Consider the following 16,940-nt stretch of genomic DNA (forward strand, 5'->3'; position numbering starts at 1 on the left):
TCTCTTTTTTTCTGAACCATCGCCCACGCTACTCGGAGAGAGAACGCTCTCCCTCATCACCATCCAGTGGAAAACCCCTTTCTCCTCATTTTCATCCTATAGAGGACACCTACAATCTCAGAGGGCTGAGATTCCCTGGCGAAGATTGTATTTTTTTCATTTTTTTCATTTTTTTTTCTCCTTTTCCATTCGGACTCCTGACGGAACACACGGGGCCGTATTAGTTGAAAGGCTGACGAGCGCACAGAGACTCAGCCTCCAGCTCCGAGACCAGCGGAAAAGAAGGACCTAGATTTCTTTCATTGTACGTCAAGAATGGTTACTGTACGTATGACTCCGTTTCTCTCGTGCTTGTGAGGGGGATGCTGTGGCAGCATGCTTACACGGCATCCCTTTGTGCTCTCTGACATGCATGGACACATATGATGGAGCCACACACAGATTTTATTTATCACTGATGTACTTAGTGGAGAGACACCTCGTTGTGAAAGGGGCTCCATGACTTTGCCCCACATGCCGGAGCACTGAGGATGTTTGGGATTGCTGTCCTGTGTGTTTGTCCGATGTGCAATGCCGTATCATTAGGATAGGATTAACGATCGATAGCGGCAATTAGCAATCTCATCCGGAGTGATGCGCCATGCCGGCTGCAGTCATCATGCGCGCTGGGTAAAGCTTTTCCTTTCTCCTGCCATTTTAGATATATCACAGTCGTTACGTTTTTTGTTGTCGTGCCACGTCGACGCTTTGATTATTATTATTTTTTTACTAAATGACGCCGGAGTTAAGATTTAGGAATTCCGCAGCATTGCGATGACGGCGATGGAGAGAGGCGACGAGGCGATGTGGTTCAGTGGTGTGTGTGTGTGTGTGTGTGAGAGGCGAGGGGGGCTGGCTTTCTTTGCATGGTGCAGCAACAAGGATGCTGGAGACGGGGGGTTGTGAGACAAAACATGATGCCTCGGAGGCTGAGGGCCCATCCAGCAAAGGCGAAGGGAGGAAGGAAAAAAAAAAAAAAAAAAAAAAAAGGGCCGAGTCACTCCGGGAGGGGGAGGAGGGAGATTACGCATCCATTGGTTTGCATTGAATGACACAAAGTCCAAATTCCTCAGGGTCCTCGTTGCGATGCAACCGAGTGAACGGGACTGGAAATGTCTTAGGCCGCGGCTATAGTGTGAGGACGCGCACGGACATCTCCATTTTAAGCGCATTTGCTCCCATGCATCACCTCGCATGTGCACAAGATGGCCATGCTTGCGTGGCGCGTGTCGGCCACAGAAGGGGACGCGAGCCGTGATGAATTAGCTTCGCTGTGAGCCGACGGCCGGATTGGGCGTGTCTCTGCTGGACTTGAGCACCGCACGAAGGCCTTGAGGCCTCGCAAGGCCTCCTCGGCTTTACTCCATGACACGGCTGACACCTTTACATTTAATTATAGAAGGCCGGGAAATTAATATGGAACCGGGGATCAGCGTGGATGCTGCTCAGTCACAGCGTGTTAAAACCCCACATGTATTAAAAGTGGCATAAAAAACAATCCCGAACTATATGTATCGGTATAGTTTTGTGGGATTATGAAAAATTCATAATTACAATTGAAATTATATCGACACGTGGCAAAATGTCAGGCTGTGACGAATAGCAACACAAGATGCATTATTTAACACATATAACAGGGTGTGAGAGGAGGAGCTGGGCCCATTAACAACTTCAACATCTCATTTCACTGGATTTGAATTCATCTGAATCTGGCTTCGGGGGAAGAAAAGATAAATGGTCAAAATGGAGGTGGACAGCACATTGTTTCATCGCCTGCGGGACCCGGACTGTCCACTTGCCACATCTCAGGTTGTTATTTTCTCTTTGTTGTCCATCACCTATTGTCCCACGCAGGACGAGACAGAATCCCACCGACAGAGGACAGCTCCCCTCCACATGGTCCGCAGTCCTCCATGCCTGTATACCGCAGTGCCAAGCAAATAAAAGCGTTGAGTCAGATAACCTATCCAAGGCACTTACACAATTCAAGGACAAGGGCAGTCGAGGCCATCACTGTAAACCGGTCTAAGCTGTTGATGTCAAGTAAAAAAAAAAATACATTTTAAGATAAATAATTTAGGTGAGAGAACATCTTTATTCTTAGTCCAAAATATATATATTTTTTAATGGCTTCATGTTGTTTCTTTGCAGTTAGGACATGGCTATCTAAATGATATGAGACGTTAAATGTAATTATGTTATGTAAGCGGGGGTTTGCCCCTCCGGTTGCCATCGACTTCATGTAATTATCAAATCTATCACATATTCAACCTTTAGGGAAGAAAGAGGTGAATGTGCCCTCCATCTCTTGGGCTCAAGCAGCACACAATTTAAATACGATGTACAGCTTTAATATCGGTTGACAAGTGTATCAGCGTTGTGGGGGAAAAAACATATTTAGCTGTGACATGTATAATACCATTATCATTGAGGTTTAAAATACAACTTTACAATAAAAGGCTGTTAACGTGTATAGGGAGAACACGGTTCAAATAAGCAAATAAATATCTCGTCTTGCTGATGTTTTATTTGATCTATCGTGGCGTTTTGTTGACTTGTGTCTGGCAACTGTAACAGTCATTGTTCCCGGAGAGTCCTGCAGCCCCCTGGCCACGAGACAAAGCGCCACTGTTTACATTAATATTCATAGTGCTGCCATAGCCTCTGCGAGAGAAGAGGAGGAACGGGTGGCTCTTTTGTTTGCTCGTTTCAATACGTTTATTCAGCAAAAAAAAAAAAATACGCTCTGGTTCATGAATGCCTGCAGAGCTCAGAGTAGTGCCTCTTTTTATTACTATTTAAAGGGGGGTTAAATAACAGGAGCAATCCAGGGGATTTTGTTGCCATTTTTAAATATGTTGTATTACTTTTTCACCCTCTTAATGAACTGAATTACAACGTATTCAAAGCGGACAGAATATAGAATAAAAACAACAGTTTTTTCCTGGTTTATTCACGGGCCTCGAACGAGACCGTTTGAGAAAGCCACTCCCTTTTTTCAGCACGCTGGATAGCGACCCGCATGCTACGAGGACTCGCCTCGGACGTGGTCCGCTCTCCATCTTATCCAAAGCGAGCGCGCGTGCACTCAGTGAGCTGAAATCTTTTTAGAAGATCGATTATTTTTAGTCTGCGGAGCGGAGAGACTAGGACGGCGGCTCGGTGCATGTGTGTGTGTGTGTGGGGGGGGGGGGGGGGGGTTGTGACTCCTGTCGGCCGGTTGTTTTACAGCTGCCATCGTGATCCCTTAAGCTGCAGAGTGTGGCTAATGCCCTTTGTTTGGGATAATCCAGTAATCTGTGTTATTTAGAGGGCTTGTTTACACTTCAGCCTATAGCTTGCAGTTTTTTAATTCATGCAATCCAGAAAGAAAACCATTATATAAAGCAGTATAACATATAGACTATAGAGACACGGTTATACGTGTTAATATGAGAACTTATTGTCATCATTGTTAGTTAAGGAAGAGCCAGGTGGTGAAGTCTTCATCGACATTTTTGATTGATGATTAGTTGTGTCAACGCAAAGAGAACTAAAATACACATGATACACACAATACAGGCTCATGTATATCTACAGAAAAGCAGAAATTCCCAAATCTGATTGGCTGGGACTGAATGCCAAGACCAAAAGCTGAAGGTGACCATGCCCTCTCCTCTCTTGTTCCATCTCACATTCACATGTGTCAGCGCACTGTCACATGTAATGTAGCATGTCTCATTTTATGACGAGTATTCTTCCGTACATCATAGCCTCCGGTGCTAAATTGGATCCGGAGGAGAAATTAATTGTGTGTGTGTTTATAAGCGGTTTATAAGCATTCGAAGACAAGAGAACACCGACTGCATTTGGATGTAGTCCTGCAATGCTTGTGCGTTTTGCAATGTAATGGTGTGCAGTGTAGGTGGTGCATGTATACGGGTGCTTGGCAGAGGAGGCAGGGCTCTCGTTTGCGTGCTAGTCTGGGACCATGTGTGGGCGATGCTGATGCAGTACATTAAATATTAAGGGAGATCTCACAGAACCTCGAAATAGAAAGAAGAAAAAAGAGAGTGTGGGACACATAGTGCTACTAACTGCAACCGTTAAGGAATTATAAAAGAAAATCCATTTAAAAAAAGATTTTTCTGCCGGGTTTTTACCCATATTAGATAGTCTGCATGTATAGAAAGAAGGGGAAATCATACGTGCGCCTATACGACATGCGGTGCTCCTCGGCTGTACGTTTTTATTGTCTGGAGCCTGGAGTAGATCTATACTGGGCGTGAGGCTCATTCGCGCTCTCGTCGGCTCCAGCATCCCAGTGATTTATTGTCTCGTTGTCATAGTAATGGGGTTTCTGAAAACCAAACTCCAAGCCACATTAGTTGGATTTTTTGTTGTTGGAATATGAGATATACGACTGCGTCCTCTCTGTTCCTGCGTCGTTTCTATTGGTTTCAAAGCACGCCGTTCCCTATGAACATCGTCATCTTGTTGCTCGTGCATGTCAGCCGCTCTCGTGGGCCCGCGAGTTATATAACTTCACTCTGCTCACCGGGGATGTGTGTTCTGCCATGTCGAGGGTTAGTGGGCGAGTCCAATTTGACCTAATATGTTAGTTTTGTTTCCTTTCAAAATGCTTTTTGTCATATTCGGGACACACTCGGTTGCTCATATTTCCAGTGAGTCGGATGCATCAACACATGAGCGTGTGCAATGAATACAACATAACAGCTTGTTTCTGGCTATTGTTGTCAACACGTGATAATCGAATCATAATTCCCAAAGGCATGGAAAACATAGTCAGCAGGCATTTTAGCCACGTGCATGAACATCTTGTGACAGATTGATATCAATGTTGCACCGCCTTTGTGCGTCGATGTGCATCCATGGTATTATATTCTTCGTCTGTCTTAACTCTGTCACCGTGCTCCTTCCCCCCTTGCCTTTATTCATTTGACTTGCTGATATTCCCATGCTCCTGCAAAGCCATGCAATATTAATACATGCAGGAGAACAGTCTGACCTGTATATCTGCTCCTATAATAAGCGCAGACACAAATGCACACCGAAAGCCAGAAAGCCACTCGGCCATTAAAACAATGCGGTCTCCGAGAGGCCGTTACCTGGGCAACCGGAGACGAGGTGAGGCTCGAAGCGAGACGTCAGGTCACGGAGACGAGGAGAACGGGCAGGTTGAGACAGAACCGCTCGCAGACGAGAGAGAGAGCATGAAAAGGCACGTAGACGTGAAGAAATGAATTATTCTAGCGATGTGGTGATAACACAGAAACATAGCAAACACAACATGTTGGTGGATTTATAGGAGATCGGATAGCTGAGGGGAAACAAATAAAGCCTGTTATTTTTTCACGGTTTTAAAGGAGACAACCCCAAAAAAAGCCACAGGAGTTAATTGCCAGGTAAAGTCAGGACATTTACTGAATATCATTTTTAGAGGATTATTTTTTCTTATTAAGTCAATTTTCTGCTTCGTGCCAAACATAAAATTTCAGTTAAGGGATTTTCAACAATTCCAACCCACAATCCGACAGAACAATTTATGTTATGGCACAACAAGCACACTGTGTGTGCCTTAAAACACTAAACCGATGTTTGTGAGAGGGAATAAAGACGTTCAAATGCGTCAAAATATAAATAAATTCAGTAATTCTGCAAATGCACACGGGTGGTAATGTAAAAACTCATTTGAGTTGCTCGAGTCAACAAGGGTAAGCTCACTTTAAACATGCATATGTATTGAATATGGAATGTACAATTAATCAAATATTTAATTTCATGATGATTGAACATGAAAATAACGCAGATACACATTTTAAAAGTCCTTTAAGTCAATATGTGCACAATAAAACAAGACGTAGTTCCATACCCTGAGCATTAACACATGTTTTCTACTCAACCAATCAGTGCAGATTTTGAAGGGTTTTTCCAAGTTGATTTACACTGAACACAATGATCCAGAGAAGCGGGGTGAGTGTGAGGAGAAGGGAAAGTGGAGCGTGAAGTTTGGTTTCTGGCCACACAGATTACCCTCCAGGAGCCCCTGTGGATCAAATGAAGCAACACGCTGAACTCCAGAGCAACACAAACACCTCGCTGTGCACCAACGCACAACGCTTTCAAAAACAACAAGTCACTTCCCCACGAAGGACAAATGTCTAGTTCAGACTTATTTTTCCACCAAACCATGAAATTCCCTTATTTTATGGAGCTCAGAAATCCATTTCACAACATCACTCTCCCCGTTGTTCGTCATCTCGACCCCCCGCCGCCCCAAACTCCCCCAGCCTCTCGCCATCCACACACACACACTACTAACACTATTATCCATCCTTGTGCAATGATGTAATGAGGTTTGACCCTGGAAGAGAGCAGGGGGGAGGGGAGGAGTAAGGAAAGGGGGACTGTGACATCTGCAGGACCAGAGGCAGGGAGCGAGAGAGCAGGAAAGGATGGGGTGTAAAATGGGGGAGGGGAGGCAATAAATCAGACCTCGTATCCATTTTAGCAATGCTGATTCCTGACCTTTCCCTCTGACAGTGACAGAGTGGACAGCCCGCGTGCGTCGTTTATATCCGTGCATGTATTATATGTTGCATATGAACACATGCACATTTATAAGACCATATATATATATATATATATGTGTATATTTGTTGTGTGAACTATTAATCTAACTCCACCCTCTTCCTCAGCAGATAATCAGCACCATGGAAACCCAGGTGTCCAACGGTCCAAGCGGAACCAGTCTGCCTAATGGTCCAGTCATCAGCACCAATGGCTCCACGGACGACAGCAAAACCAACCTGATCGTCAACTACCTGCCTCAGAACATGACCCAGGAAGAGTTCAAAAGTTTGTTCGGTAGCATCGGGGAGATTGAGTCCTGCAAGCTCGTCAGAGACAAGATCACAGGTGCAACGCTCGGCCCGCCCGGGGAAAGGAAACCGTGGTCCGACGCCGGGTTCGGAGAAGCACTAACACCACTGTGTCGTTCTTTGTGTCCAGGTCAGAGTTTGGGATATGGCTTTGTAAACTATGTGGATCCAAATGATGCAGATAAGGCCATCAACACACTCAATGGTCTCAAACTGCAGACTAAAACAATCAAGGTGAGCCCGCCTCTCCGCTCCACAGAATCCTCTTTTTTTCTCCCTCCTTCTTCTTCTTCTTTCTTCTTGAAGACGTGCGAGACAAAAAGAAAGGAAGTGGAGATTTTGTCAAGGGGAGAGGGGGGGGGGGGGGTTAAGAGAGGTGGCGACAGACGTGACAGAGGGAGGGGAGCAAAATGTAGAGGAGGAGGAGGAGGAGGGAGCGGTGGCCAGAACAAAGGAAGAGAGAGAAAGGGTGAAAAGAGCAGGAGAAAGTGGAGGTCAGAAAGCAAGGGGCGGACAGCATGCAGAGGTTATTGTGATGGAAATGTAATTAGGAAGTCTGACCGCGGCGCGCTCGTCGGGTCAGTCCTGGTTACCCCATCTGCCTCCAATCTGGGCTAATTAGGGGCTTCTTTGTCCCAAAATCAGATGAGGGAGAGGGGGAATATTATGAAACACGACTTCCTTCCACCCCGCGACCTGATCAAAGTAGATCAAACATTGAGAAATCAAATCTCTGAGAGAGCAGAGCAGGTGATCCTCCAACAGCTGCCGGCCAACGAACACGGACACTACATCTGACCGATGGCCGAAACAACAAGAAAAGAACTGGATTCAGTCTTTTTAATCAGAATCAGAATCAGAAATCAGAATCAGAAACAGGTTTATTGTGTGTGTGTGTGTGTGTGTGTAGTGTCATTCAATCCTGGTAGAACCACCGGGTAGTAAAAGTGTGCGCCGTCGAGAACAATTATTATATGGTATTGTTGATCTTGTGTTATGACATTCATTATTCATCCGATGTATCTTTACATCGATCGCTCGGTTTATAATGAACTTCTCAGATGTGGGGAAGGAAGAAAAAAAGGATTATTCTGCCGAATAGCCTCGTTTTATCTTTCTGATTAGGCAGGAGGCTTTAACACAGAGGGGTGAGGCTGTGAGGGGCAGAACTAGAAGAGTAGAGGGGGGGCTGGCTCGGAGAGCAGAATGCCAATGACAGGATTAGAGGCCATATGGGCTTCAGGCACCATCTGTACTGTGGGAGCGACAGCGAGAGGGTTAATTATAGGGCAGCCTTTGCTCCCCGAACACAGCAACTCCCCCCTGACTCACCCAGAACACCCTAATCACTGCACAACACAACCCTGCTGCTCATGCGGTCCGTCTGTGTACACAATAGACACACTGGTGCTCAGTACTGACGGACGGAATCAGAACACCTGTATTCATCGGAGATGAACTGAGCAACGGGCAAAAAGTCAAAATCTGGAGCCGCACAACACTTCCAAAGATCAGCAAATGATATTTATCACACCAAATATACATATGTGCGATAAGAGTGTTTAAAAAAAAAGAGTTGTCGAGCATCCCGCAAGTCTAGTGATGCACTCGCATTGTTTGCTGTTTGCCAGTGGAGCTGTTCTCACCCCCCCCCCCCTGAGTATAGAGAGACAAAGGAAGGGCAGCTCAGCCTATCTCAGACAACACTCACTCTGTCTCTCCATCACACACACACACACACACACACACACACACACACACACACACACACACACACACACACACACACACACACACACACACACACACACACACACACACACACACACACACACACACACACACAACTGGATTATCTGTCACACGCGTGTTCACATGCTCCCATAAACACCAAATCCAAAACGGGTGCATGGTCCTTTTTTCTTTTTTTTAACAATCAATTTGGATTGTGTGTGTGTGTGTGTGTGTGTGTGTGTGTGTGTGTGTGTGTGTGTGTGTGTGTGTGAAAAAGCGAACAGAAAATCGAAAGGGATATAAAACACACACGCAGCAACAACAACAACAACAACAAAACGTCCATGCCCTAATTAAGTCACCAGTGGATTTCTAAAAGACACTGATGTGTGATTCACCGCAAAGCAGCCGCTGACGCTGGGGCTCGTCATGTGACTTTGGGTGACGGCTACAGTCGTCTGGTGCCTGTGACGGTCTCACTGCGAGCTCAAAGGCACCGATGAAGTCCACAGATAACTCGGAGGCTGTCTGCGGACTATTTCTTGAGAACTCAGTCCAGTTACATCAGGACTTTCTGACCTGATCCTTGAGTTGACATGTTTTGTTATCCTCTGATTTAATCCCACTGCGACACATTTTGAGTTAAGGGGGTGTATATATATATATAAATATAATGCACTCATTGATTGATTTCATTTGGGCGCCATAGGTATCATATGCTCGGCCAAGCTCGGCTTCTATTCGCGATGCCAACCTTTACGTGAGCGGACTCCCTAAAACCATGAGCCAGAAGGACATGGAGCAGCTGTTCTCCCAGTACGGTCGCATCATCACGTCCCGCATCCTCGTGGACCAAGTCACAGGTATTAGCCACGTTACACTTCACAAGCTGTCACTCACACCTCCACCTCCTGGACACTTTAACCTCGGTCACTGCCACGTGTATATATGTGTACACTACCGTTCAAAAGTTTGGGGTCACTTAGAAATGTCTTTCTTTTTCAAAGAAAAGCACTGTTTTTTCAATAAAGATAACATTAATCAAAAATACACACTTTACATTGTTAATGTGGTAAATGACTATTCTAGGTGGAAACGTCTGGTTTCTAATGAAATATCTCCATAGGTGTATAGAGGCCCATTTCCATCAACTATCACTCCAGTGTTCTAATGGTACATTGTGTTTGCTAATCGCCTTAGAAGACTAATGTCTGATTAGAAAACCCTTGTGCAATTATGTTAGCACAGCTGAAAACAGTTATGCTGGTGATATAAGCTATACAACTGGCCTTCCTTTGAGCTTGAAGTTTGAAGAACAAAATTAATACTTCAAATATTAATCATTATTTCTAACCTTGTCAATGTCTTGACTATATTTTCTATTCAATTTTCAATTCATTTGATAAATAAAAGTGAGTTTTCATGGAAGACACGAAATTGTCTGGATGACCCCAAACTTTTGAACGGTAGTGTATATTTAGTATTTTAGTATTGTTGTTTTATTGTTATCTTTTATTTGTATTAATGCTCTAATGTGCACCCGCTGCTGTGATCCTGAAATCTCCCCACTAATAAAAGGATTATCTTATCTTCTATTATCTTATTTTATTTCCATCCCTTGAATGAAAAGACAGTTTTTTTTGCCACGGCGATCCGCGAATGCCAAGGTAGTAACATTGGTTTGTATTCTGAATCGGAGCAGGCATATCCCGAGGAGTGGGCTTCATCCGGTTCGACAAGCGAAACGAAGCCGAGGAGGCCATCAAAGGTCTGAACGGACAGAAGCCTTTGGGCGCCGCCGAGCCCATCACCGTCAAGTTCGCCAACAACCCGAGCCAGAAGACGGGCCAGGCCTTACTGACTCAGCTGTACCAGACCGCCGCCCGCCGCTACACGGGGCCCCTGCACCACCAGACTCAGCGTTTCAGGTACTAAAACCTTTTTTGGAAACCTCAAGAGAAGAAGAAGAAAAAAGAATCAATCAGATCGACGTGGCACAACCCCCGAAAACAGCAAATGTGGTCGAATTTTGATGTGTAATCGAGAAAAAAACATTCGCAAATTAAAAAGAAAACATTTTTTTTCCTGTCAATAGTAACACAACTTATTGGTAAACTGTTCCTTGAAGCAATATTTTAGCTTTACAGTCACGGAAGGAATTGACAATTTTGCATTGTCCCTTCTTCTCACTCTTTCTCTCTGACTTTCTTTTAAACTGCAGCATGATCCCTTCACTTGGAAAGGGACCTGATCCAAATAACAGCTCAAAACCAATGTAAGAGACCAGACTTTTCCAAATACAATCAAAAACTAAGGCGAAATAAATCTTGGTTGAAGAGTAACACTGAACCTTTAACGTGTGCCTATACCACATAGGCGTCATAACGAGTACGACTGCCAGTAATTAAAATTTTTAAAAAGGTTCAAAGGCTTCCAGTATGACATATTTTCATGGAACCTCACAAACAGAGAGTAGATACCCTCTCAGTGGTCACCTGCTCAGTATATGGATACGTATTTACAACCAGTAGATGTTACATTTAAACTAGTAAAGAGGAATCTATTGTGGAGGCTTAACCAACTGAAGCAGAACTACCAGCTGAGACTCACAGGTCTATTTTACACCATCACTTTGTGGTTGGATGCGTTGGGACTGCGCTGCAGTGAAGGATGCCCTCTGGAGGCCAGCTGGTGAAGAAGCAACATGTGAACTGAAAAGCCCCCCTTCCTTTTTGAGCTCATAACTAACTTCTGCATCCCCTTCATTCTCCCTCTTGCGTTGCAGACTCGACAATTTACTAAACGCCAGCTACGGAGTCAAGAGGTAAATGCCAATGGTGTATTTTCAAAAGCATCCATGCCAATAATAAAACCTCAAAGTGCCTGGAATACCGCCTGCTGACTTCATCTCCAAATCAGAGATAATAGCCATACTTTTTAATACCCGCCGCCCGTTTAAACCAGACAACAAAATACGACCTGCACTTGTCATAAGCAATGATGCAAGCTTTCCAACAGCAGGGTATTCTGGCATGGCTTTGTTGAACCTTTTTTCCTTTCTTTTTATTTCAACCAATAGAGATAATTTACATGTGTTTATTCATGAACTAACATTTGTCAGTTTCAGTTGCTTTAATGTCCCCCTTTTTTTTTCACCAGCATGGACATCCCAGATTGGTTTGCGTCTCCTCTTTGTGTATGATTTGATTCCAATTTGCTTTCCATCCCTCTCTAGGTTTCTGTGTTTTGTTCAATCCCGTTGAATTTCTGTTGAACGTCGTGATTCACGTGTTTAATTCTTGCAGAGGCTTTTGGTCAGCAGAGAGAGGAAATATATTCACGCGGCGTGGGCGTCCGTGTCTCAGGGTCATTTTGAATGAGCGCCGGTAGTTTGGTCGCCCACACATATTGATCTACTCGCTGCACGGCGGAGGCGATGGCGACGGAGACGCGCGCCGATAGGGAGATAGTGTAGTGTAGGGATTTCTGTGTGGAACTTCAGAATGACACCCATGGTAGCTCTCCCACTCTCTTCCCCAGGTTCTCCCCCATCACCATTGACAGCATGACCAGCCTGGCCGGGGTCAACCTCACCGGTCCCACTGGAGCCGGCTGGTGCATCTTTGTGTACAACTTGTCCCCCGAGGCGGACGAGAGCGTCCTGTGGCAGCTCTTCGGGCCTTTCGGCGCCGTCACCAACGTCAAGGTCATCCGCGACTTCACCACCAACAAATGTAAGGGCTTCGGCTTCGTCACCATGACCAACTACGACGAGGCCGCCATGGCGATCGCGAGCCTCAACGGCTACCGCCTGGGCGACCGCGTGCTGCAGGTTTCCTTCAAGACCAGCAAGCAGCACAAGGCCTGAGAGAGGGGGGGGGGGGGGGGGGCAGCTGGCACCAGCTCCTTTCCACCTGCAGGGGGCGACACCCGAGCTCCCTGTGCCGCCACACGGGCCTGGACTGAGTCTCTCTCTCTGACACGTTCTCACACAAATCCATAATATATTATCCCAAACATGCAGATACACGCAGACACGCACAGACATGAGCAGACATACCCATACGCGAGTCAGAGGATCAAACAAGAACACACTAGTGGAGTTTGTTTTCTTTTTTTCTTTACACCACATGCTAGTCCTTCCCTGTATTTGCCTGGATTGAATTAGAAGGGGTACGTAGCTTGGTTTGTTGGGTAGGGGCAAGAGCTATCTATTTCGGAGACAGTCTAACGAATGTGACAGAGAATGTGTACCGACTGCTTTGATTGAATTCAGGCAAATAATGACAACTGATGAACAACAACAAAAAACGATCAAAAAAAGAAAAATTTAAATGAACGAATATGTGCAATTTACCCAAACTCTTACCCCCCCCAAACCATCTCTCCTATTATCTTGCTGGAGAGGATGTAGTCACTTTTTTTACACTTGGGCATTTTCAAATCAGCGATTTTTTTAGATCAAAGAAAATGAAATTAAAAAACAGTGTTCTCTTATATACGTCTATTAAAAATATTACTATATATTCAATATTTAAGGTGGTTATAATAGCCGAGTATGTAAGCATTTTCTAGAAACTTTGACTACTGTTTCCTGACCTGAATTAGGTGGCGGCGAAGCGGGAAGGCCGCTTCTCTACCCTGCGTGAGCTCGTCAGCTCAGACCCAATACGATTTAGGCGAACAGTAAAGAGTCCGACCGCCATCACAATCCCTCTTTCCCCTCACGGTCTCACGCCGGACAACGTTAGGAAGACACACTTCAATAACTAGGTGATATATTTGATCCACAGGAACATACAAACTAAAAAAAGATTCCCTGTATTTCTTCAAATCTAATCTATCCTCGGGATGGATTCAAGCAGACTGTCTGTGAACTCGGAGCGGAGTGGCACAGTGCTCCCATGGCGACGGCGCTCATTAGCAAATCTCTAGTGGGCGAGAGAGCGGCGACGAGTTGGGGGGGGGGGGGGGGGGACCATCACACAGCCACATCGAAAAGGACAATACCGGTGCTTTTTTATCTGAATTTTTTTATTTCACCTGAATTTTTATTATTACTATTACTATTACAATTATTATTATCCACAGGCCATTGTCAGCTGTGACTTGGTGTACTATCCCTCAAACTGAGAGGCCATCTGGTGTGTCAGAGGTCAAGAGGAAAGAAGAAAAAAACACATTCAAAATGATATTGTTCTTGCTGACATGTTTTGATTACGAATGTTCAATTCAGTTCAGTCTATTTTATACAGCCCAATATCACACATTTGCCTCAGAGGGCTTTGCAATGTGCCTGAGAAAGGCTTTCACATTCATTCAGACGAATGGAAGCAGGGATATTATGGGCGAGTAGCTCCGAGAAGTGACCACACAGCCCACGACTGAGCAACGGTCTCGGCTGGTCTGCAGAGACACAACACTGATGAAGCAAAAAGTCAAGAGCACCGGTATTCTTCTTTCCGTGCGGTGAACAGAGAGAAGCTGAACAACGAGGTCCAACGTTCCGCCCGTTCCCTCCTGACAACACGCAGAGAGCAGAAGAAGAGGAACGCGGGTCCAAATGTCTGAACGTTTAAAAACTGACTTAGAGTCTCGTGTGTGTGTGTGTGCGCGTGTGTGTGTGTGAGCGACAATATCGTGGCAATGTTAATGTGATCGCCGATCCTCAGAGGAGAAAGACAACCAGTTCCTCCAGTTTTGCCAAAACGCTCCTCAGTTTTATTTTTTTTAAACTCTCAATTCTCAAACAAAAAGCTTCCCAGAAACTTTGAACTCCTGCCCTCTCAAAAAGATGACTGTACAACATCAAGCCTGGAAAATAAGTGTTATAATAATACGTCTGTGTACAACAGAGAGGTATTTATTTATTTGCTTCAGATCCGTTTTGGCACACAAAAAAAACAAAAATAGCATTTCCTCAAAATATCCCCAACCCAATTGCATGAACATTATTGATGGCCCCCTGGATGAAAGGCGAAGGCCGACCTGTCGACATGAACCACGGGGAGAGCTCATGTCTGTCAATACCAAGACATCTGCACATGGGAATAGATTAAATAAGGTCCGCTATATTCAAGACGGTTGTTTTTTTTTGCTTTTCTAAATGACGCTGTGTTAGCCAAAGAGGACGATCTCTTTGAAAGGATTACATTAGAGATAAAATCTATTTTTATACATACAAAGGACGAAGACCTTGTGCTGAATTTTTACAGATTCTTAAGCTTGGAAAAATTGGGACATCGCATGGCTTTATTTTAAACCCTCTGATCTTTGCAGAGCAAGGGGGAATAAGCATGCGGTGTATGGGTGGGGATTTAAGGGAGGGGGCGAAGGAACATTGTATCTAGTGCAAACATAACCATATCACATTGATTGAAACTCACGGAAAGACATTTGATGTAAAAATTGAAGGGAAAAAAAGGAAAAAAAGGTGAATTTAAACACATTTATACTCCTCTCTTGTCCTGAAGTTGTGTACAGTGTTGCTTCAATGATGGTGAAGTGAAGTTCTTTGACTTGAGAATCCCAGATAAAAAGCTGCGGTGACACCGGCTCGTTGAACAAACCCCACGAGCTGCTTGCAGATAATAAAGATAAAAAAAGGTAAAAAAGCAGATTCAAAAACCGTGATGCAGAATTATAATGAACACTGAGCATGATTCTTTTACGATTAGATAGATTTGATTTTTTGCCAAAGAATTGCTTTGCAAGTCGGTACCAAGATGGATAAATTAAGACTAACTATATTATTCCCTGAGTAATTGCTGTACAAATCTATGTTATTTATTGAATAAGGACCCTCTACAATTTCAGTTATCATTACTTCTTTTGAATATCTAAGTTGCACATATCAGTTTGTAAATCCTATATCCACTAAACCAAATGCTAAAATGAAACCGTTGCAAGCAATTGCACAAATTTCATGCACACACACACCGAATGATACAACAAAAAATAAGCATATCAGAAATAAATTCACCTCTTAGAGATAAAAAAAAAAACCCAGAATGCGTCCATATCATGTATTCCCCCACAACATGTATATCATCTGCTTCGTCTCGTGACCAATTGAATCCTTTAAAACATTGCACCACTTACTCTGGCATCTTTTTTTCGATCTGACTTTTACTGTTTCATCCCCCCCCCACCCCCGATATACTCTGAACGATTGTTGCTGGCGTGTCCAGAGCGGAGCACACAGAAGGACTAATTTAGCTATTTTTGGGTCGAGCAAATTGCAAGAGATCACTCGGTGGGACCAGTGATGGACCTGACGAACAAGCGAGATAACAGGCCGCGTCGAAGCCGCAGCTGGCGGTTGTTTACCCCGGCCGCGTCCGATGGAGGACAGTCAACCAACAAAGCCCAAAATAACCCCTCAGACACAGTCGATGCAGAGACCTACACCGGATGTACAGTAGAGAGCCAAGGATTATGGCAGGAAACAGTACTACACTGCTTGAGCAACAACAATAATCATTTAAAAAAAAAAAAAGACAAAAAAACTTTCCTATGGAACAGTAAGTGCAATGTGCTTTGTTTTTATATTGACTGAGAACAAATGATATATATTTTTAAAAAAAGAAATTAAACGTCACACTGAAAAAGGTTTGCGGGATAGTGAAAGGAGATAAAGTTCAGACAAAAAAACATTCAGATGAGCAGACTCATTGAGAGAATCTAAAAGGAGCAAAATGATCTGTAAATTTCCATAATCACTTCCTCAGCCCCTAATTTGTGCTCTGACCATGCAAGCGCAAACACATTTGCATATTTGGCTGACCTAATAGAGCAATTCTCAACGACCTTGAAAGGAATACTGTCTAATATATCATCAGTTTTAGCCCATGTCAATTTCAAATATCATTTTTTACCTGTAATTTATTGATTTCATTTACATATCGGACTCACTTGTTAAATTAGTGTATTTGTGTTGTTGATGTTGCCATAGAGAACACACATGGGTCAAAGATCATGTTCGGTTGCATTGATTGGCTACGGTTTGTTATTTTTCTTCCATTATTTAATTAGTTGCAGTTTTTACAGTGTATGCAGATTTTAGACTTAGTTAGATTTTTTTATTTCAATCAAACTGTGTTCAATTGTGTTTGTAAAAGTCTGTGGTAGCTTTTGTTGCAACATAAAATAATTTAAACAGAAAAAATTCAAAATAGCGCCAACAAACTTGTATTATTTGGGCGACTTTAAGCTTGTAGTTTTAACTTATTGTTAACTTAAAAACTATTTATTATGATTATTATTATTGCCTCGTATAAAGTATGT

The 16,940-nt window shown here is 43.9% G+C and overlaps 1 protein-coding gene across 3 annotated transcripts; it reads left to right on the forward strand.

Annotated features, from left to right (window-relative positions):
• The first annotated feature begins 315 nt into the window (after nt 1–315).
• Nucleotides 316–12,522, forward strand: elavl3 (ELAV like neuron-specific RNA binding protein 3). Of its 3 annotated transcripts, none has more exons than XM_056407292.1 (7): nt 316–324; nt 6,741–6,957; nt 7,051–7,154; nt 9,364–9,517; nt 10,354–10,582; nt 11,440–11,478; nt 12,174–12,522. In XM_056407292.1, the coding sequence occupies exons 1-7, from the start codon at nt 316–318 to the stop codon at nt 12,520–12,522; spliced, it is 1,101 nt and encodes a 366-aa protein (XP_056263267.1). The 3 variants fall into 3 exon arrangements, with proteins under 3 accessions (XP_056263267.1, XP_056263268.1, XP_056263270.1); XM_056407293.1 differs by having other exon boundaries at nt 12,195–12,522; XM_056407295.1 differs by lacking the exon at nt 11,440–11,478 and having other exon boundaries at nt 10,357–10,582; nt 12,195–12,522.
• Nucleotides 12,523–16,940: the final 4,418 nt, after the last annotated feature.

Source organism: Pseudoliparis swirei, chromosome 23 (genome assembly GCF_029220125.1).
Source record: "Pseudoliparis swirei isolate HS2019 ecotype Mariana Trench chromosome 23, NWPU_hadal_v1, whole genome shotgun sequence".
NCBI lineage: Eukaryota > Metazoa > Chordata > Actinopteri > Perciformes > Liparidae > Pseudoliparis > Pseudoliparis swirei.